Here is a 21,430-nt window from a genome sequence, read left to right on the forward strand (position 1 = left end):
CTCATTAGGTATCTCTATAATATGAACCCCATGATACCATTTTTCATTTTATATATAGTTAGCTCTCAGTTTAGTCAGTATTTATTCAACTTGTGATTTTAGGAACTCTTTGAGTGGTTTGATGAAAATTTGCTAGGTATTATTTTCATTCAGTTAATTATGTCTAGTAAATGTAATTTTGTTATACTTTCATGGGAATCATTTCTTTATTTTGTATGAAAATGCTGGTTTGCTTTTCCAATTCCATTTAAAATTTGTTTCTTCAGTTTCTGGGCAAAATAAAAAGCTCGTATCTGCTACATTGGTAGCATGCAACTAAGGGAGGGTAGTAAGCATCAACTAGATTATTATTCACAGAGTAGAATTAAAAAAGAACCAATCAGTGAAATAACGAATTAAATATCCTGCTTGTTTTTATTATCTTTAGGTCCTTATCTTGCTTCCCAGCCTTTGGACAGCTCTCTACTTTCCCAGCCAAATTTAGTTGCCCCTACAAGTCAATCTTTGATTACTCCACCTCAGATGACAAGTACTGGAAATGCTAGTACTCCATCTGCCACTCTAGCATCTGCAGCAAGCAGCACTATGACAATGACTTCAGGTGTTGCCATGTCTTCTTCAGTTGCCACAGCTAATTCAACTTTGACCACAACTTCAACTTCATCTTCATCCTCCAACTTGAATAGTGGAGTATCATCAAATAAACTACCCTCATTTCCACCCTTTGGCAGTATGAACAGTAGTGGTACAGGATCCATGCCTACACAAGTGAGTACAGTTCAGAATGGCCAGCTAGGAGGGCAACAGTCATCAGCTCTACAAACAGCTGGGATTTCTGGAGAATCATCTCTTCCCACTCAGCCTCATCCTGATGTGTCTGAAAGGTACCCTTGAATATACTGTTCTTTGCAGACATGTAAATGTATTATGCTTCTTTCTAAGATAGTCCTTGTGAATGAACATGGAGAGTTTTTTGATCTTACCCATGAAATTTTAGTTTTTGTAATGTTTATTATCTTATCTTTAAAATTATGCAGACTCTTTATAAAGTCTTTAGCATAGAATCCTAAAATCTCATCATGGGAATTAAGACCTTGAAAACCATTTAGTTCAACTATCCTGTGATGTTTGAATATGTTGTTTGACACAACTGTTAAGTAGATTTGCCTTTGCAAATCACTACGATGATTTAGAAGTCACTACTGAACCAGTCTCTTCAGAGCTTATTAAGAGCCATACAGAGATTTGAATCTCAGCTCTGCCATTTACTGGCTATGTGACTTTAGGAAAGTTGTCTGACTTTCCTGAGCATGTTATCTATAAAATGGGAGCAATAGGATATAATGTACTTTAAGTGCCTTATACAATGCTTCCAAACATGTGAGTTATTTATGATGACAACAATGATGATTGCAGCTCTCTATTCCTTTTATGATGAATATAATGAGTGAGTTTCCCTTTTGATTTATAGGTTAGGTTAACGTGAGTTTGGTAATCTCTCAGCTATCCAGATGCATTTTGCTCAAAGTTAAACTCATTTATGTGAGTAAAAACAAACTATTTATTTACCCAGATTGATGCATTCATCTTGAACATCTAAATAGATTTGGACTTTTAAAAAAATCGTATCACCGTCAAAGAATGAAGTTTGTGCACTATTACAGTTATGAAGTGTGAAATAAATATGTATAGGCTATTAATGTAGTAGAACATTGACTAAGTCTGAAAACCTGGTTTCTTTCTGGTGTAGCTCTGCTTTGTGATCTTCAGCAGCTCAGTTAACCTATCTTTGTCTCAGTTTTATCACTTAAGCACCAAGCTCTCTAGTGTTTCTGGATATTCTGTGGTTTTAAAAATTCTATTCCCTTTTTTAATGCAAGCCCTCTTAACGTAAGGGTATTTGTATACCATGAAATTGTGTGCGTTTACTGTTCTATTTGGAGAGAAAGAGATGTCTCTCAATTTTTAGAGAAGCTCTCAGACACCCCCCACCAGAAAAAGGGGAGAGGTTATTGAGAACCTGCTTTTTGATATTACCTCAAAATTATGGTACAACTTTTTTCCTAACTGTTTATTTCTACCTTAAATTTTAGCACGATGGATCGGGATAAAGTGGGTATCCCCACAGATGGTGACTCACATGCAATCACTTATCCACCTGCAATTGTTGTTTATATAATTGATCCTTTTACCTATGAAAATAAAGATGAGAGCACTAATTCTTCTAATGTATGGACTTTGGGGCTACTTCGATGCTTTCTGGAAATGGTCCAGACTCTTCCTCCTCATATTAAGAGTACTGTTTCTGTACAGGTAAGAATGATAACTTTTGCAAGTTAAACATATATAAAACAGTTTGATGTAGACAGAAGTTTCAAAAATACTATTTTGTATCCAAGTTGATTTTTTTTTTAAAAGTCAAGTTCTATTACATTTTACTTTAAGTGATACTATAATTGAACCTTAGGGATTTTCTAAAAGATAAACTTTATAATCATACCACAGTAATAATGGAGAATAAAAAGATTGTATTTAAGTACATTAAATATTTCTCTTGTGTTATTTTTATAAACCAGTTTTTAAATCCATAAGCTTAAATAGAAGACCAGAGTATGGATCTATATAAACTAGAGTTCTAAATAAGATAGATGGCAAGTAAAAGTAGAAATTAATGATATTAGGGATGCCAGGTTGGCTCAGTTGGTTAAGCTTCTGACTCTTGATCTTAGCTCAGGTCTTGATCTCAGGGTCATGAGGTCAAGCCCTTGGCATGGAGCCTACATTTTAAAGTAGGTGGGGAGTGCTGAGTAGCTCAGTTGGTTAAGCGCCTTACTCTTGAATTTGGCCTGGTTATGGTGTCAGGGTCCTGGGATTGAGCTCCCTCTCGGGCTCCGTGCTCAGTGGGAATCTGCTTGAGGATCCTCCCTCACCCTCTCCCTCTGCCCCTCCCCTCGCTCACACATGCATTCTCGTGCGCTCTCAAATAACTCTTTAAAAAATAAAAAAATTAAAAAGAAATTAATGATATTAACTTGTTTGCAGAGATTCTGAATTATTTCTTTATAGACTCATCAATGGCAGTATTAATATTATTGCTGTGTAGAAATTTTAAAAGGTTTACGTAACCTGTTAGTAAAATTGATTATTAAAAACCTATATAATAAAATTCTTTAGAATATTAATTAGGTTTTGTTTAAATTTTCTAGTAAATGTTTTTAACAGGGTTTTAGACCCATGGTTCTTTTTATTTTTATTTTTGGAAGTTTAACCTTTGTAATATTTGCCTATAATTCTTAGATTGTTCCTTGTCAGTACCTGTTACAACCTGTGAAACATGAAGATAGACAAATCTATACCCAGCATTTAAAATCCCTGGCTTTTTCGGCCTTTACCCAGTGTCGGAGACCACTTCCAACATCAACCAACGTGAAAACATTGACTGGCTTTGGTCCAGGTTTAGCCATGGAAACTGCTCTTAAAAGTCCTGATGTAAGTATGTTTTCTATGACCAAAGTTATTGAATGACTATACGTTTTATGATTTTATACAAAACTAAATGCAGTTCTCTGTTTAGTTCTCATTTTCCAATTATCTTATAATTGGGTAGAGATAATATATCACATTTTCAATAAAAGATTTTTCTATGATTGTGTAGTACCATACTACCTTAATTTTTTATTTTACAGAGACCAGAGTGTATTCGACTTTATACACCTCCTTTTATTCTGGCTCCAGTGAAGGATAAACAGACAGAGCTAGGAGAAACATTTGGAGAAGCTGGACAGAAATATAATGTTCTTTTCGTGGGCTACTGTTTATCACATGATCAAAGATGGATTCTTGCATCTTGCACAGATCTATATGGAGAACTTTTAGAAACTTGTATCATTAACATCGATGTCCCAAATAGGTACCTCTGTTTCCTTAAGTGTATCATTATATCATCCATTTTAAAAAATTTTCTCTCACACAGTGTTTCATTTTTAATGAATAGAAAACTGTTCGGAAGGTCATGTTCGTTAAGTTTTGGGATTGTGGGTGCTTTCCACTTTTTTGGGTAGTGAATATATTGTATAATTAGAAGTAATTTTGAGTGATCTTTGTTACACAGACAAAGGAGATTAAAGTCCCTAAATTCCATGTAATAAAGCTTGAGGCAGTGATTTCAGCCTAAGAAATTTTAAGGAATGGAATGAGAGAGCCCTCTGCAATTAAAAAAGAGCATCCTGTGGCATTTATTTCTCTCAAGTACCATCTAAAATATAATCTCTAATTAACTGAGTTAATTTCCTTGTTGACTGAAAATTTTCCTTTTAAATGTTGGAATGTCTTCTGAAAATGGTGGCCTTATTTTTAGAATTCTTCCTGGTAGTAATTAGTTATCATGCTCAGTTATTTATGAAGGCTGTAACTAATAGGTCACAATAGGTAAGCCTCATATTAAGTTATAACCTAATAGACATTTCTAGTAACATGTTTCAAAGCTAGTGAACAAGGCCTAAGAGAACCTGAAAGGCAAGTCCATGACGTAATGTTCAGTTTTGAGGTTTGGTTCTATCCTTTATTTTTTTATTATATAAAGATCAGTTTAAGTTCAGAAGTTGATATATGCAGAAAATGTTTAATGAAAATTAGGTTATAGTGGTGCTGAGAAGTGGACTATAGAAACACTAATTTTATATTATTGGTTATAAAGATTTATTGACCATTTTTAATAAACATTAGAGGAATACTTCCTACCGTATTTCCTTTACACAATTTTGATTTTTTAAAATTCTCATTAAGTGAATTTTGGAAATAGTATGCTTATCTGTGAAGGACAAGAAAGAGTAGAGAAGGAATATCACCTTTCCAGTACAAAGATAGGATTGCCATTTGACTGAAAGTAGAAGTGATACAATGATTAAAAGGTCCAACTCCAGAGTCATAGTGACCTGGGTTCAAATCCCAATGCTGCTACTTACTGGGCATGCAATCTTGAGAAAATTACTTTAGCCAGCTGAGCTCCAGCTTGCTTCTCTGTAAAACTGGAAGAATAATTTTATCTGCCTCGTAGGGTTTATTAGGCTGAAATGAGATATAATGTGTAAATTGACTGGGTATAATGCTTGCTATATATTAAGTACTCAGTCAGCCAGTCATAGCTACCGTTGCTCAGCCACAGAGTGCTTATGTCATGTATTTGCCTAATAAAGGACATGCTTGCAGAAAACACAACAGTGTTTGGTCTGAGAAGTGTAGTATTTTGTAATATTCTTCAACTTAAAGTATAGAGGAAGGGTTGGCACACCACAGCCCGTGGGCCAAATCTGGCTACACGCGTTTAAGTATTATCTGTGGCTGCTTTCATGCTGCAGCAGCAGGGTTACTGTTGCAACAGAATCTTGATGGCCTCCAAAAGCTTAAATTGTTGGCCCTTTAAAGAAAATGTTTGCCAGTCTCTGGTGTAGAACAATGTTTCTGATGAATTTTGGTGTTTCGTGGACAATTTTTAAGTTAAGAATCTATTTTAATGTGTATTATGAAAAACAGAAAGCATGCTAAACCTATGGTTTTATGTATATTCTTGCCTAGGACTTACGTAAAAATTGTCAAACATTAAAAATTGGGACATTAAAAAATAGTTTTTTTACAAATTTGAGCTCTTTTAAAATGTTCTCTTACGAATTTTAGAAATATTTAATTGTCTCTTTGTACAACAGAGCTCGTCGGAAAAAAGGATCTGCTAGAAGGTTTGGTCTACAGAAACTTTGGGAGTGGTGCTTAGGACTTGTACAAATGAGTTCATTACCGTGGAGAGTTGTAATTGGCCGCTTAGGAAGGATTGGTCATGGAGAATTGAAAGGTAAAATTGCGCTTTGATTGTTAAGTACTTCAATTTCTGCTTTATGTTAATTAATACACTGTCAGACCACATCTATGTGTATGTACTGAATAAAATGCAGAGGTTATAAAAACTAGTTTTTTGTTTTGTTTTCAAAGAGGAATCACATATGTCTGGGTCACAGATGGCTTAATTCCAGTTTTAAAAGGACATTTTACTATATTTTGACTTGAATAACCAGTGTTGTTACTACTGTTCTTATTTATTGTCTTCCATTTTTTCCTCTTTCTGCTTGTTATTCAGCTCATCCCCTTTTTAGCAGATATTAATTGATGTTGACATACATTAAAGTTAGGGGGACAAAGGATGTTGAGTAACATCAGCAATAAGAGATTTTTGGCTTCATGATAACTCCTATTTGAGGAATTCACGAATTTTAAAACCATTATGTTTTAACTTTAGTTCTAGAGGGTGTTAACAATGCTGTTACTTTGGATATTGTTTTTTTTTTTTTTTTTTTTTTTTTTTTTTTTACTATTGATACCCACAGATTGGAGCAGTTTGCTGAGTCGTCGAAACTTGCAGTCCCTAAGTAAAAGGCTCAAAGACATGTGTAGAATGTGTGGTATATCTGCTGCAGACTCTCCCAGCATTCTCAGTGCTTGCTTGGTAGCAATGGAACCCCAAGGCTCTTTTGTTATTATGCCAGGTTAGCTATCCTTAGTTTATATCAGATTTAATTCTTCATGTGCTGTGTTTCTAGTATTATGTAAAATTGATTCTTCTTTTATTGAAAGAAAAAATAAATTCTCTTTATTTTCAGATTCTGTGTCAACTGGTTCTGTATTTGGAAGAAGCACCACTCTAAACATGCAGACATCTCAGCTAAATACCCCACAGGATACATCATGTACTCATATACTTGTGTTCCCTACTTCTGCTTCTGTGCAAGTAGCTTCAGCTACTTACACCACTGAAAATTTGGACTTAGCTTTTAATCCCAACAATGGTAGGTGCATTGTTCTTTAAAGGTTTGCAAATATAGGGGCGCCTGGGTGGCACAGCGGTTAAGCGTCTGCCTTCAGCTCAGGGCGTGATCCTGGCGTTATGGGATCGAGCCCCACATCAGGCTCCTCTGCTATGAGCCTGCTTCTTCCTCTCCCACTCCTCCTGCTTGTGTTCCCTCTCTCGCTGGCTGTCTCTATCTCTGTCAAATAAATAAATAAAGTCTTTAAAAAAAAAAAAAAAAAAAGGTTTGCAAATATAAAATAAGCCTGGATGATTGTGGCTGACTTTAGGCTGAAGAGTGCCTCCCCAAACCTATCCTTGTCCGGTAAATGTTTCTGAAACCTATGAATGTTAACCTTAGATGACCAAAGAAGACTTTGCATATGTGATCAAGTTAAAGATCTTGAGATGGAGAGGTTATCCTGGGTTATGCACTGTGGGCACTAAATGCAATCATGTGTATCCTTATAAGAGGGAAGCAAAGGGAAATTTGGTGATGCACAAAAGAGGAGAAGGTCATGTGATGGAAACGGAGGGAAGGAAAGTCAGAGAAATGATGCTGTCCTGCTGACTTCAAAGATGGAGGAAGGGGCCATGAGCCAAGGAATGCAAGGAATGTAGTTCTAGATACTGGAGAAGAGAAGAAAACAGATTTCCCCTGGAGCCTCCACAAAGAGCATAGGCCTCCTGGTTCCTGATTTTGACCTAATGACCAGTACTTTGATTTCAGCCCAGTAAAACTGATTTTGGACTTTTGGACCCCAGAACTGTAAGAGAATGAAGGTGTGTTGTTTTGAGTCAACAAGTTTGTGGTAGTTTGTTAAAAAGGCAGTAGGAAACTAATACAGCCATTCTTCTACCTTAGTGATATTGGAACTAGTGCTGTGAATTATCTCATATGTACTTATTTTAAAAGACAACATTGATCATAAAATGCACAGGTTTTTGCCTGTGCTGCTTGCTATCTGTACATAGACCATAGAGTTTGCAGCACATTTTATATTCCTTTCTAAATTGATTTGCCAAAATAATTTATATAAACTGCCATAGTAGGGGATAACTCTTGTAGATAAACTTACAGATTACATTTAGTAGAAGAGAAAATAAATGATATTCCATTTGTTCTGAGGTACCTTAGAAAATGGTACATCTCTAAACTCACAAGTAGGGGGTCACCTGCCTTGTCCCTGATTTTGACATAATGACTAGTACTTTAAAAAAAGAAACAAAATCACAAGTAAGGAGTATTTATTATTTTCTTCTTTCAGTGGTTTATGCAATAACTTGAATATATTTTACATAATAAAGAATTAGAGTATTAATTGTGCATAGTCCCCATTTTAAATACATTTAAAAACAACACACGTTTATTATCGTACAGTTCTGGAGATCAAAAGTTTAAAATCACTCTTAACTGGGCTAAAGTCAGTGTGTCTTCAGGGTTGGTTCTTTCTGGAGGCTGTAAGGGAGAATCTGTTTCTTTGCCTTTGCCAGCTTCTAGAGACCACCTGCACCTCTTGCTCATGGCCCCTTCTTCCATCAGCAGCAGTGTAGCATCATCACATCTCCATCACTGACTCTAACCCTACTGCCTCCCTCTTATTAGGACCCCTGTGATTACATTGGACCCACCAGGATAATCCAGAATAATCTCCCCATCTCAAGATCCTTAGCTTGATCACATCTGCAAAGTTCTTTATGGTAACATATTCACACATTCCTGGGATTAGGATGTGGACATCCTGGGGGAGGGCATTATTCCCACTACCACATGCTTGTTTATAATGTGTAATTGTTTATATGGCTCCTAAAAACAATACCTGGCACATGGTAGACATTCAATAGATGTTAATTAAATTAACCCATTTTGGTTAAAATTCATTATTTTAACCCTCTCCTATAAATGACTGCGGGATGTGAAAAATGGAGGATTTATTTATTTTTCTTTCTCCTGTATAGATGGAGCAGATGGAATGGGTATCTTTGATTTGTTAGACACAGGAGATGATCTTGACCCTGATATCATAAATATTCTTCCTGCATCTCCAACGGGGTCTCCTGTACATTCTCCAGGATCTCATTACCCCCATGGAGGTGATGCTGGCAAGGTAACTGTATTATAAAAGCTTAGTTAATCTAAATGTCATTCATTAACTTATTAATGGATTGATATATGAAATAAAACATTTTTTTCCTTGGAAATTAGCAAGAAGTGAGATTAATAGTACGTTTCTGCACGTCTGTCTTACAGGTGTTACTACTTTGAATTGTGTATTATAAAGAGAGTCTCTAAGGCTCTGCTGTCCCTGACTTCATGTTTTCTAGACTACTTGGCTTTAGTCCTCCTTTCGTAGTTTTCCTGCCACTTTACCATAGCTTCTAATCAGGTATAGGATCAGATTACCTGAGAATTAGTATATGCTCTAAGAGCTGCCATTCATATCAGAGCTGTGAGGAGGAACATAATAGAAATACTAATTTTCTCATGAGAACAGAAGAAACACTGACCACCCTTCTTCTTCCCTCTGTCTTAATTTTTAGCATTTGGGAAGCAGGCTGTCTTGTCCTTCTGTTTGAACTCAAAACTAATTGGGCTTCCTTGGAATAACGTCTTTGAGTGAAATTATATATAACGGTTGTTTGATTGTTACAGTATGCATATGTTTAGAACCTGCCCTTTTAAAATAAGGATCTTTCTCTAGGTTTGCCTTGCATCCTTTCCTTCCCTCCTTCCTTTTTTCTTTCTTTCTTTTTTTTTTTTTAAAGCTAGAAAGAAGTGAGATTTTTGAGGTGCCTGGCTGGCTCAGTTGGTAAAGTATGCAACTCTTGATTTCAGGGTTTTAAGTTCGAGCCCCACAATGGGTGTAGAGATTACATAAAAATAAAAAACCCTGGGGAAAAAAAAGTGAGATTATTCAAAAAATATATATGAGTATAGAAAAGCACCAGTAATCTCATCACTTTAATAAAATCACTTTTACTTTTAGCAGATTATGTTCCTTTCACATGCATTTATATTGCAGCTTTCAATATGTATAAATTAGTGTAATCAGGTTTTTAACATCGTTTTCCCATAATTTGTTATTCCCAAAATGTTAGACATTTAGCATTTTATTTTTTTCTGTTGTAGCTAATGTTGCAGTGAACATTTCCATACATATCATTTTTCTTCTTTTTATCTATTTCCTTAACATAAATAAAATACATGGACTAATCTAAAGGATATGAGCATCACTTAATAGTTGTCCCTTCCCATTGCCCTAATGCTTTCCAAAACACTAATAACTGCATTTTATAGTGTTAGATGAACAAAACTAAATGTAATTTACCTTTTGGATTGAGGCGTGGTGGTCAGGAATTAGTTGAGGAAGTAAGTTAGAACTTTCATTGAACATTTTGTATTTTTCAGTTGGTTGGAAAGGCTTATATATATATATATACATACACTGAACATGGGCTCGGCATAATAATACAAACTTGTTAGACAGCTGGTATATTAATTTCCCCATATAACTCTTAAAACTCATTCTTTTAATATTGTTACTAATTACGATTTTCTTATTAAGTACATGCCAATTGATTTTTTTCAGTATCCTTTAGTATTTTTTTAAATAGATGTCATAAGATCGTGAGACTGATTACCATAAACCATTCTGTATATCTAGTGCCGAGGTATAGCAAATGAACTAACACACTTTTAATTTTCTCTATTTAAGGGTCAAGGTACTGATCGGCTACTTTCAACAGAATCTCATGATGAAGTAACTAATATTCTTCAGCAACCATTGGCCCTTGGTTACTTTGTATCAACTGCCAAAGCGGGTCCGTTACCTGACTGGTTCTGGTCAGCATGTCCTCAAGCACAATATCAGTGTCCCCTTTTCCTTAAGGTATTTCCATTTCTATGCCAGTTCCTAAATAATGCTAATTGATGGCTTAATTCCTAAGAAATGTAGAGGAGTGTCTAAGGTCTTATTAAATGCATTGTGAAATAGGACAAGATCACAAAGAAGTTATCTAATTATGAAACAGCTCTACTTTTCAAATTGATACTAAGTTTGAACTTCTAATTAATCTTAAGTCATATTTCTGGGACCCTTGCTCTTATATTTGCAGCCGCACATATGGAACTTTAGAGCTGAGTGAACCTTATATTACTTTTAATCTGACCTTTTCATTTTCTAGGTGAGCATATTAAAGTTGAGAAAAACTCTCATTTGTCCAAAGTTATAAATTGATAGTAGACCCAGGACTACAGTCTGGATCCTTTCATGATTATACTGTATTCTTTGAATTACATCATACTGCTATTATGCCACAGTATTTTGGGGATTAAAGGATTCATAATTTTGTAAGAATATTTGATATTTAGGTCCATTTACTACCTCAAAATTTTTTTCTACCTTTGTGTAAATTGCTGTGTTAAAACTATTAAGTGGTTTTCAAGTGCTAAGATTCTCAGACCCATAGTAACTTATTTATCAAAACAAGTTCATTAGCAAGTGACATAACGAGGTTGAGATACATTATAAAATGGTAAAATGAGATGTGAAAGCCCTGTCCAGAGTTTGTTACTGCTGCTGCTTTACTACTATTCCAAAATATGAAATTCAGATCTGATTCACTTATTCTTAACGTTACACGCACCAGAAGTTGACTGTTTTATTCTAGAAGTCATGCTAACCTCACTTCTTGCCAGTTGATTTTTTACTTGTAGGGTTAACGTTGAATACTATGCTTAGTTTGGGGGCATTATATTTTAGTGGGTACCTGAACCAATAGGCTTGCCCTCTCTTAAGCCTGTTGGTATTAAATCTTGATAATCTTGGCCCCATCGAGTCAGTGACATTTGAGACTAAGCATTGAACTCCTGTAGCACATTCATAAAGAATACAACAGCTGTTGATCTGAATTGACTATTGATGCAATAATGTATTTAGGGAGTGTCAGCCAAGGTAATAAAGTTTTATCATATGACTTTTCTTCCCCTTCCAATATATGTACAGTGGTCTGTACAGATCTCATTACAAGAACATATTCCCAAGTGTGTTTCTGCAAAATAGTAGCCCTTGGTGTTTCTACAAAACAAAGGGTTCTTTGGTCCTTTGGGAAATGTTGCACATGCTTTCTACCCCCTTTTGTTGTTATAATACATGTATGCACATTTAAAGTCTCTGAAAAACAGCAATAAATAACATTGTATACCTACTATTTCCCAAACTTACTTTAATACACAAGAAAGCGATTGTGTAACACCAATTAATAGTTCATGACCTTAGTGTTTCACGGAACATTTTTTTAGGAAACACCACTTTACAGAAAGTCCAAGGGACTATCCAGATTCTTTTCTACTCAATATTTATTTGCAGAGAGGATAGTGTAAAGTGGGCATTCACCCTCAGATACAGTGTAACAAGATTAGGACTTCTGGTCTGAATTACCAGGTAAGGCATAATTTACCATAATTTTGTTCACCTTTTGTTTTCATACATTCCATTTTATTTCTTACACCATAGGCAGTAAAACCACCTGATGTGTTTCTCTTTACTTGGAAAAATAATAGATTGTTACCTAGGTGATTAAAAAATCTTTTTATCATAGAAATTAAATGGTAATTTCTGGTACTGACTATATTCATCTAATTTGTAGTGATCTGCCATATGAGACTTTTGCTTATAATTTTATAAATCAAGAGTTTATGGGCAGTTAAAAAATATATATCTTTGGTTATATTCTTGAATATATAACACAAGAGTGTGTGTGTATATATATATATATATATATTACAGTTGTAGAGGAGAGATCACCTAAATATAAAATAGTACCTTTTGCAGTATACAGAATGAGATCTGGTAAGAGTTTCTTCATCTCTCATAGTTTTTTTTAACACTTTATATAATATTATTGACTCATTTAGCAAAAAATGATTCACTTTAATTGAAATTCCTTTCTTCCACTCTTCATTGTCATACTGAAATGGGTGTGACAGTTGTCACCAAGCCTCCATTATGAAATTGCATGGGCAAAAGAAGGCATTCTATGCACTCTACTAGAGTGCTTACAATTCCACCATAGGTAGCTTTGTTTAAAATTTATAGCTTTGTAAGCAGTATATTTGCATATGCTTACTCCTCTTCACTTTTCTTTGCTGGACCTACGGGTATGTGCATAGTTTAAAGTTCTATGTAACCTGTAGACAGACTGTTCAGGTTTATCCGCTTAGTGCTTCTGTAAGCATTTACACATCTAGGCCTGTTATACTCAGAAAATAGATGACTTTAAATGACTTAAAATAACTTTTAAATAATTTTTTAAGGATTATTATGTGGTCTCAAAAGCAATAGAGCTGATGAAAATAAAGTAAGATTGAATATAAATTATGCACTTAAAAATTAATTCTGTAATAAACTAGTTAAGAAGAACAAGCATCTTTATAGTGGTGCCCATTCATTACATAGGTCTAAAAGGTATTTCATCAAGGACGAGACCATGGGAAAATAAGGTAAAACCAACAACTTTCCCTTTGGCTGACTGATTTCCTGTTTTTTTTTTAGGCCTCTTTGCACCTCCACGTGCCTTCAGTGCAATCTGACGAGCTGCTTCACAGTAAACACTCCCACCCACTTGACTCAAATCAGACTTCAGATGTCCTCAGGTAGAACTCTTTTTACCATTAAAGGTTCTCTATTGCATCTTTGAAAGAATATAATGTTGATTCTTACGTATTTTTCTCATATTTGGCAATAATTTACAGTTGTGTACTCTTGGATCTTTAGATGAAGTACATCATTCAGAATGAATGCTTTTCTTTCTAGCATGTGTAATCTTTTGAGGATACTTTTTATGAAAATTAGTTAATCTTTAATCTCCCCAAGGACCCTCTATTCCATACCTTCCACGTTTTTTAAAGTGGCTTTGAATCTTAAATGCCATAATTAGGAAATGCTTCAAAAATCTACAGTGAAAGTAAATACATGACTTACACTTTACAGGTTTGTTTTGGAACAGTACAATGCACTCTCCTGGCTAACCTGTGACCCTGCAATCCAGGACAGACGCTCATGTCTCCCAATTCATTTTGTGGTGCTGAATCAGTTATATAACTTTATCATGAATATGCTGTGATCTTCATTCGATGGAACAGTGCAAGAAAAGAACAAGGAAAAAAGATATTTCGCTGCAAGATTAAGTTACAGTTATCTTCTCAGTGAAAGTCATCTGTGATGGGGTCTAATTCTTATTACTTCAACAAATATTGTTTTGACTTGGGGGGAGGGGCTATAACCCTGCTATTTTTCATTGACTATACTGAACTCTTTAGGATGATGACTGATCATACAAAACGTATTATAACATTTTCGTAGCAAAATTAACCTTTTTTTTTTCCAGTCACAGTATTTGTGAAAAGTAATGAGCCATAGTACCCAGTCATGTTAAATGAATATTAAAAGCATGGAGAGGAAACATGAGGAACAATGAATTTCAACATATGGCTTCAGAACATCAAGATGTTCTTGTATTGGATTATAGTATCTAGTATTCAAAAATGCCTGCATCTCTTATTTATTGTAAGTTTTTAAATGTATAAATTGTCTTATATTTCTTAACCTCTTTTATAAAAATTTTCCTAGAAGGTTTATACTGCCTTCTTGCTTTAAAGCAATTGGTCTAAAATATATGTAATCGTCTTAATTAAAAAGTTGCAGTAGGGTTGCTTTTAGAGTATTATTTTTTTGTAAGGGGGTGGGTGGGACAGTAAATTTGTATTGTCTCGATGTACAGTTTAATGGGGATAGAGGGGGAATAATGTCCATACCATTGTGTGTGGAGGATTTACAGCTAAGCTGTAGTTGCAGAGTACATGTACAGTAATGAAGTTCACTGTGTTTATAAATTGAAAAGGTACCGGGTCTTACAGCATTTTATATTATCACACCTTTACAGAATAACTGATGGCAATATACAAGTGATATTGTTGGGTGGTTTAACTTAGAATAAAATGAGAATTCTTCAGTTATATTTTGTACTATGGTTTAGGGCTATGACTAATATTTCAGGCCATTTCCAGTGAAAGAAACTTAGTTTTACAAGAAAAACATTTGCTACTGAATGCTTAAACTAATTTTGGTGTTTAATGTTACATGCTTAAATGTTTGGGTTTTTTTTTTTTTCAGTTTTGACAGTGGCACATCTAGGCATGGGAATATTATTAATTATGAAAATTATCTTCAGGATCTGCTATAAGGTTGAAATTTAGCCCAGCTCTAGGCATTTTACAAATTATTTTAAGAACAGTCACTCTGATTGTTTGACTTTTTTTGTTTTTTAAATTAAAGATTGGGAATGTGTGTGAGAGTATGCATATGTATGGGTGTGTGTGTGCAATCAAACTGTGGTGTAAATAGATTCTCAGTGAATTCTGGTATTCAGACTCTATTCCACTAGTTAAAGAACCATTTTCTAAACTTAACCTGTTTCCTTTTGCCTTTTTTATTTATTTAATTTTCTTGGTTTGGAGATGGCAGTCCCAAACACCAGAGTCTGTACTTTTCTGTAACACAGCTCAGATTAAGGCAGGGCATATGCCAAGGAGGTTCTCACCTCCCTAAAGAAGGGACTTGAATTTTAGGGACTTTAATTCACCCCTTCCTTCAATACAGCTTTCCCCCTTCTTGTTTGCACATGCCAAGAGAAATGCTTTTTTGCAGGCTTTACCCCCTTAAAATGTTTCTACAGTGCTGCTCACAAGAGAGTCCAAGTTAGCCTCCTACGTATGTTGCTGACTTGAATTCACAGTCACCAAGTCTACCTATCTTTCTTGGAAGCAGTCTAACAAAATTCCGAATTTGTACATTCACTAATTCTCCACAAAGACAAAATCAGTTGTATTTACAAAACTGTAATTCGGTATGTTTTGTTTTGTTTTTACTGAAACTTGTTTTGTAAATACTGTATGCTTAGCTTAAATATCACTTTCTTATGAACAATATAACTTCTTCAAATTGTGTATATTAAAACATTAGCAAGTCTTGTTTTTTCTATAAAGAACACAACTGGTGACAGATGTTTTCAATCACTTCAAAATTACAATGCAATTCCAGTGGTCAGCATTTTTGAAATTAAAATTTAAAGATCACATCTCTGCATTCATTTTTAAATTATGCTAGCACACTACAGATTATGTTGGCATGTTTTGTTCTGTACTTAAAAAAAACTTGTCTGAGATTTGAGGGAAAAGATGCTTATTTGGAATTTCTATAAAAAGTATCCTTTTTTATATACTTAGCTCAGTAGTGACTTTTAAAAATAAAAGCTATATTCTCAGTTGTTTAATATCACTAGCTTATAGTAACCACACCTCAGTTTGAAAATAGATTTTTAAAAAATTATTCCCTGACAGTTTCTTTTATATGGAGCCATAAGGAAGGAACCCAGTATACAATTCCTTTTTATCTGGGAATCAGGGAGTAGTTCCCAAATATACAGGATTTACTGATAAGATTTTTTTTCTTCCCTTTATATATAAGTTCACACTTAAATAGAAAATTATTAAATAGCCATTAGAAAAGGTCAGGAGACTTATTTCAGAAAAAAAAAATTAAGCCTTTTATGCAGGATGATGGATCTGACTTACTAATGTACTGTCACAGACAAGTATGGGTAGTTTTTTTTGTTACTTTAAATGGTAAGCAAAATAATATATACTTTCTACCAGTTGATCACCAACACCTTGACTTCTTTGTTACAGTGCTAATGTCTGTTTTTTGTGCAGTTATCCATTACCAAGCAGGGTGGAAGTTCAGTATTTTGGCATTTAAAAAGATTAGTTATATAATGTCTGCTTCCAGCCAGTGAGAAACATCTAGCCATACTTTCTTATGCAAGCCATTCAGTTATCAGGACTGTGAATTAACACTGTATGAATAAATTTCTGTACACCTTATTGTTTGGCCAGAAGGCCACCAAGTGTACTTATATGTAATCCTTAAATTTTAAAGTAGCTGTAATTTTTAAATCTTTCTAAACTTTTCTTAAACCACTAAAATTAAGCTCTTACTACTTAGTCAACTATCCTCAGCTGTATTCGTACTCAATTGTCAGTATGGCACAGATTACTGTATTAAAATATTCTCCTTTCGTCTTCATATTTACCTTCTGAGGTAATTTTTTTAACTTAATGTGTTACTACAAAGATTTGCAGATCTTTAATCAAGCACTATGTTAATACTGTAATATCAAAATACTATGTTGCATTATTTAAAATGTTCAAATTGAATACATTAAAAGGAAGTTTTTAAATGCTGTTGCATCATATAATTTGCTATTCATCCACTATGGCATCACATATCAGTCTATTAACACATTTAATGTTGCATGAGTAATGTTTTGGTCTGGGTTTCCTCTTAAGATTTTAGTTTGTCTAAATTAAGGAAAAATATTTTTGACGTACAATTTTTTTGGCCCTGCTCCCCCCCCCCCAAATCAGCTGGAAATCTTAACCTTCCGGTTTTTCTTGGTGTTTTAATGGGCCCAGAACTGTGGTTTAAATTTTCATATATGTTTTCTCTTTTGTGGAGTATTAATTAAAAAACTGGATTTGGGACCTAAAATACTCCTCAGGTTGATATATTCATGAAGTTTTAAAATAGCTTTAGTTTTCAAAGCAAACTGGATTTGTGGACCTTAAAGTTACTGAGTTTAAACTACAAAATTGTAACGTCATTACTGGACATGTCAGCATCAACTCTCTCAAAATAGCTTGGTCACTTTATGAAGGGGCGTTTTAAAGTTGTTGTTTAGCAGTGACATTTAATATGGTCCAATTGCTTTTTTTTTTTTAATGTGACAAAAAAAAGAATAAGGAACAAACACTATTGCTGCCGAATGCCGTAACACTGAGTTGTACAAATTGTGATTGAGGAAATGAAAAGGTTTATACTTTTTAAAAAAAAACAAAAAACAAAACTTCAAATGGAATAAATTATTCATGAAGCCTTCATTGTGGTGTCTCATTCTGTTAAAAATATTTCCATCTTAAACTTATGTAAAAATTATTTTTTTCATCATAAGTGGAAAGGGGTAATCTAAAAATTGATGGATTTTAAATTTTTCCATCTGAAGTACTTTATTTAAACAATTTTAACTATATCAGTGATTAATATGCAAGAAAATTGTATATGTAATTACATATTCCTTTTAGGCTGATCAGTTTGGTATCAGTTTTCTAGTCTAAACAAGATACTTTCACATGTTTAAAGCTTAGTTCTATCCTATTTTTTTGATCACATAAATGTTTTTCAGTCATCATACAGGGGTTCAGATATGAACAATCCATTAATAATATTTTGTGTAAGCAGCCATTTTAAATATTTATGTACAAACTTAAGCTGAGTAAGGACAAACCCCAAAATTGTGTTCATTTTGAAATCGTTTCTGCTAGCAAAAATTTTAAACTAAGCCTTTAAAAGGAGGTGTATGTTGTTGGAACTTGTACCTTATTAAGTTATTCTTTGTCTCACAGTTTATATTACCTGTGATTTTTTTTTTTCTTGGTAGCTTAAAATTCTTTATGGCTGCTGCTTGTTCTAAATACCAAAAGTCTTACATGGTCTGTCTCTTGCCTTTTTTTCCACAAGCCTCAAAATGGGCTTTTTTCATGTGTTTTCCTCCCAGTCTCCTAGGTATAGGAGTTCTTTGAATGCCCTATGGTTATTTTTGCCTTAAGGCTTCCCTCACTTTCCACATACACCCTTGCCTCAGATCAGGTCCCCAGGTTACATTCCTTTATTGTAATATTCTATGTGGAGCCTTCATAGTGTTTTTCAGTTTGTATGAATAGTTGTCTCAAACAACCCCATGAGGGCAGAAACAGGGTCTTGTTTTGCTTACTACTGCATGTAGAATCCAACACATCTAGCACGTTACTAAGGCACTGAAATATTTGAATAGATTTCTTGTGGTAAGTACATCAAACTACAGTAGTTGGCTGAAGTGTGAGTTTTGCAAATAATTTAAATGAATTTGTACAATTCTAATTAGGACTATTTTCATATACGTAGAAATAGTTTAGAATCACTAGATTAGGATTCTTGTGCTCTTTGAAGTTTGCCGCCTTCTCGCTGGTGACTACAGACAAAACATTGAACCTCTTGAGGTCACTTTGTTCATTTGTTACATGAACTCAACAGTAAGCATACCTTCCTAACATTAGCTTTGTGAACCTCAAAGGCTTACAAAAAACACTTAGAAATTTGTAAAATACAAATGTGAGGGATGATTAATATAATACCTATGTTCTCTAGAAGAGTCAAATCCAGAATAGTTAAGGCTTGCCAGAGGAAAAAAAAAATGCTTAAAGGCTACAATAGAACTTTTAAAAACATACTTCTAGGCGTGCCTGTGTGGCTAAGTTGTTTTGAGCATCTGCCTTCAGCTCACGTCATGATCTTGGGCTCCTTGGATCAAGTTCCGAGTTGGGCTCTCTGCTCGGCAGGGAGCCCACTTCTCCCTCTCACTCTCCCTCCGCACTCTCCCTCTCAAATAAAGTAAAATCTTAAAAAAATACATGCTTCTAGCAAGATCAAGGATGGAAAAAATGCAAAGTATAAGTATTTAATACTTTATCTTCCTTCTGTCCTAACCTACCCCAACTAAAAAGAAACCAGGGGCGCCTGGGTGGCACAGCGGTTAAGCATCTGCCTTCGGCTCAGGGCGTGATCCCGGCGTTCTGGGATCGAGCCCCACATCAGGCTCCTCCACTACGAGCCTGCTTCTTCCTCTCCCACTCCCCCTGCTTGTGTTCCCTCTCTCGCTGGCTGTCTCTATCTCTGTCGAATAAATAAAATCTTTTAAAAAAAAAAAAAGAAACCAGCTTGAAATGATCTTTAAGCTCTAAAATGTAAAATAACTTGTCTATGATGAAATTAAAATCTGAGATCGTTAACCGACTTAAGGATTGAAAGGTGCCAGGTCCAAATGAGTTACATCCTCAGTGCTAAAAGAACTTGTAGATTATGATGTCAGAAATGCTGTAGAAAAACTGGAAGATGCCAGAGGAGTGGAAACGTACAACATCCCCGATTTTTAGTTTTAAAAAGTTAGCTACTAACAAATTTACTTCACTTTATGAACGAGATCATTAGAAACCAGCATAGTTTCACTAAAGCACTTTTAATAGACTATTATACACTAGATATGAGATACAAACCTTTGACCTTTAGTCCTAGTCTGAGAAACGTACTTGTATATACGTAATTAGTACCATAAGCCCTCTAGAGTGATATAATAGTGTAGTGCATATACAAGAGAGAATAGAATAGTTGAACTCGATCTCTACGTTTTGACAGCATTAACAAACTGATAAGAGTACAGAGATGCATATTCAGATTATTTAATAAGGTTTCATGGTATCATTACACTTAAATCATTAATTCAAGCCAGTATTAAGTACCATACTGTGCCAAGGGCAAAGAAAATATAGTTCCTGTCCTCCAAGTACTTATATTCTGGTAGGAGAGAAGAGGGGTTTTTGTTTTTTGGTTGGTTAGTGTTTTTTTGTTGTTTTGTTTTTAGGAGAGACAAGTTTTAACAATATAGTGCAATATGTGGAGTACTGTGGTAGAAGGAAGCAAAGGGTGTCTTGGGAACATCAATGAGGGATACTTTAATGAAGAGGTGGTTTGTCAAGGAAAGATTTCTTAGCAAGGAAACACTGGAAGTGAGACCTAAAGAATACATAGATACTACATAAAGAATAAAGGAATTTCAGACAGAAGGAATGGCGGGTGGGGAGAAGGTCCATGAATACCATGAAGGATTTGGGAAACAAGCAGTTCCAATAGACTAAAACAGAGGTGCTTATGGGGCACCTGGGTGGTTCAGTCAGTTAAGCGTCTGCCTTTGGCTCAGGTCATGATCCCAAGGTCCTGGAATTGAACCCCGCATCGTGCTCCCTGCTCAGCTCTCCCTCCTGCTCTAGCTACTTGTGCCCTGTCAAATAAATAAATAAAAATCTTTAAAAAAAAAAAAAAAAAAGGCGCTTATGGTGGGATAGATAGATAATGCAGGAGTCCAAGCCAGAATTAAGAAGTCACGAGCATGAACAACTTAATTTTGAGTGCAACCTTAGGGAAATGAGCCTTATCCCAAAGCAGGGAAGTGTTTTAGTAGTTGGGATGATTAATAATTAATTGAACAATTGGCTCAGGTCATGATCCCAGAGTTCCAGGATGAAATCTCACATCTGGCTCCTTGCTCAGTGGGGTGCCTGCTTCTCCCTCTACCTCCTGCTCCCCCTGCTTGTGTTCTTTCTCTCTCCACCCCGCCCCCGACAAATAAATAAAACCTCAAAAAAATTTCCACGGTGAGAAAACTGAAGCTAGATGACTCCTGAGATTGTTTTACTTTGAAATTCTACGATTCTCTTTCCAAAGAATATTGGTCTTCCTTTAAATACCCAGGTCTTCTAATTTCTTGAAGCTTGTTTACTTGGCAATAATCTACACCTAGCATACCTGAAAGACAGTATTGTTTTTTCTTTCTTTTTGTTTCTCCTTTTCTTCCTCCCCTTAGTCTTACTGAAAAATAGCTAAAGTGGGA

At 34.8% G+C, this 21,430-nt stretch overlaps 1 protein-coding gene and 1 long non-coding RNA gene across 2 annotated transcripts in view; one reads left to right on the forward strand and one right to left on the reverse strand.

Moving 5' to 3' along the window:
- Window positions 1-17,829, forward strand: part of MED13 (mediator complex subunit 13) — a 96,694-nt gene extending 78,865 nt beyond the window's left edge. Inside the window, exons 20-30 of the mRNA XM_040640923.1 lie at window positions 428-884; window positions 2,094-2,313; window positions 3,298-3,489; window positions 3,687-3,910; window positions 5,703-5,845; window positions 6,375-6,533; window positions 6,648-6,833; window positions 8,792-8,940; window positions 10,549-10,722; window positions 13,387-13,487; window positions 13,825-17,829. Coding sequence (XP_040496857.1) covers window positions 428-884; window positions 2,094-2,313; window positions 3,298-3,489; window positions 3,687-3,910; window positions 5,703-5,845; window positions 6,375-6,533; window positions 6,648-6,833; window positions 8,792-8,940; window positions 10,549-10,722; window positions 13,387-13,487; window positions 13,825-13,957 — 2,138 coding nt within the window. The 3' untranslated portion in view covers window positions 13,958-17,829. The remainder of the gene's footprint in view (window positions 1-427; window positions 885-2,093; window positions 2,314-3,297; window positions 3,490-3,686; window positions 3,911-5,702; window positions 5,846-6,374; window positions 6,534-6,647; window positions 6,834-8,791; window positions 8,941-10,548; window positions 10,723-13,386; window positions 13,488-13,824) is intronic.
- Window positions 1-21,430, reverse strand: part of LOC121105029 — a 36,195-nt gene that overhangs the window by 10,859 nt on the left and 3,906 nt on the right. The gene's annotated exons all lie outside the window — the stretch shown is intronic.

The sequence above is a fragment of the Ursus maritimus genome, unplaced genomic scaffold (assembly GCF_017311325.1).
Source record: "Ursus maritimus isolate PB19 unplaced genomic scaffold, ASM1731132v1 scaffold_24, whole genome shotgun sequence".
NCBI lineage: Eukaryota > Metazoa > Chordata > Mammalia > Carnivora > Ursidae > Ursus > Ursus maritimus.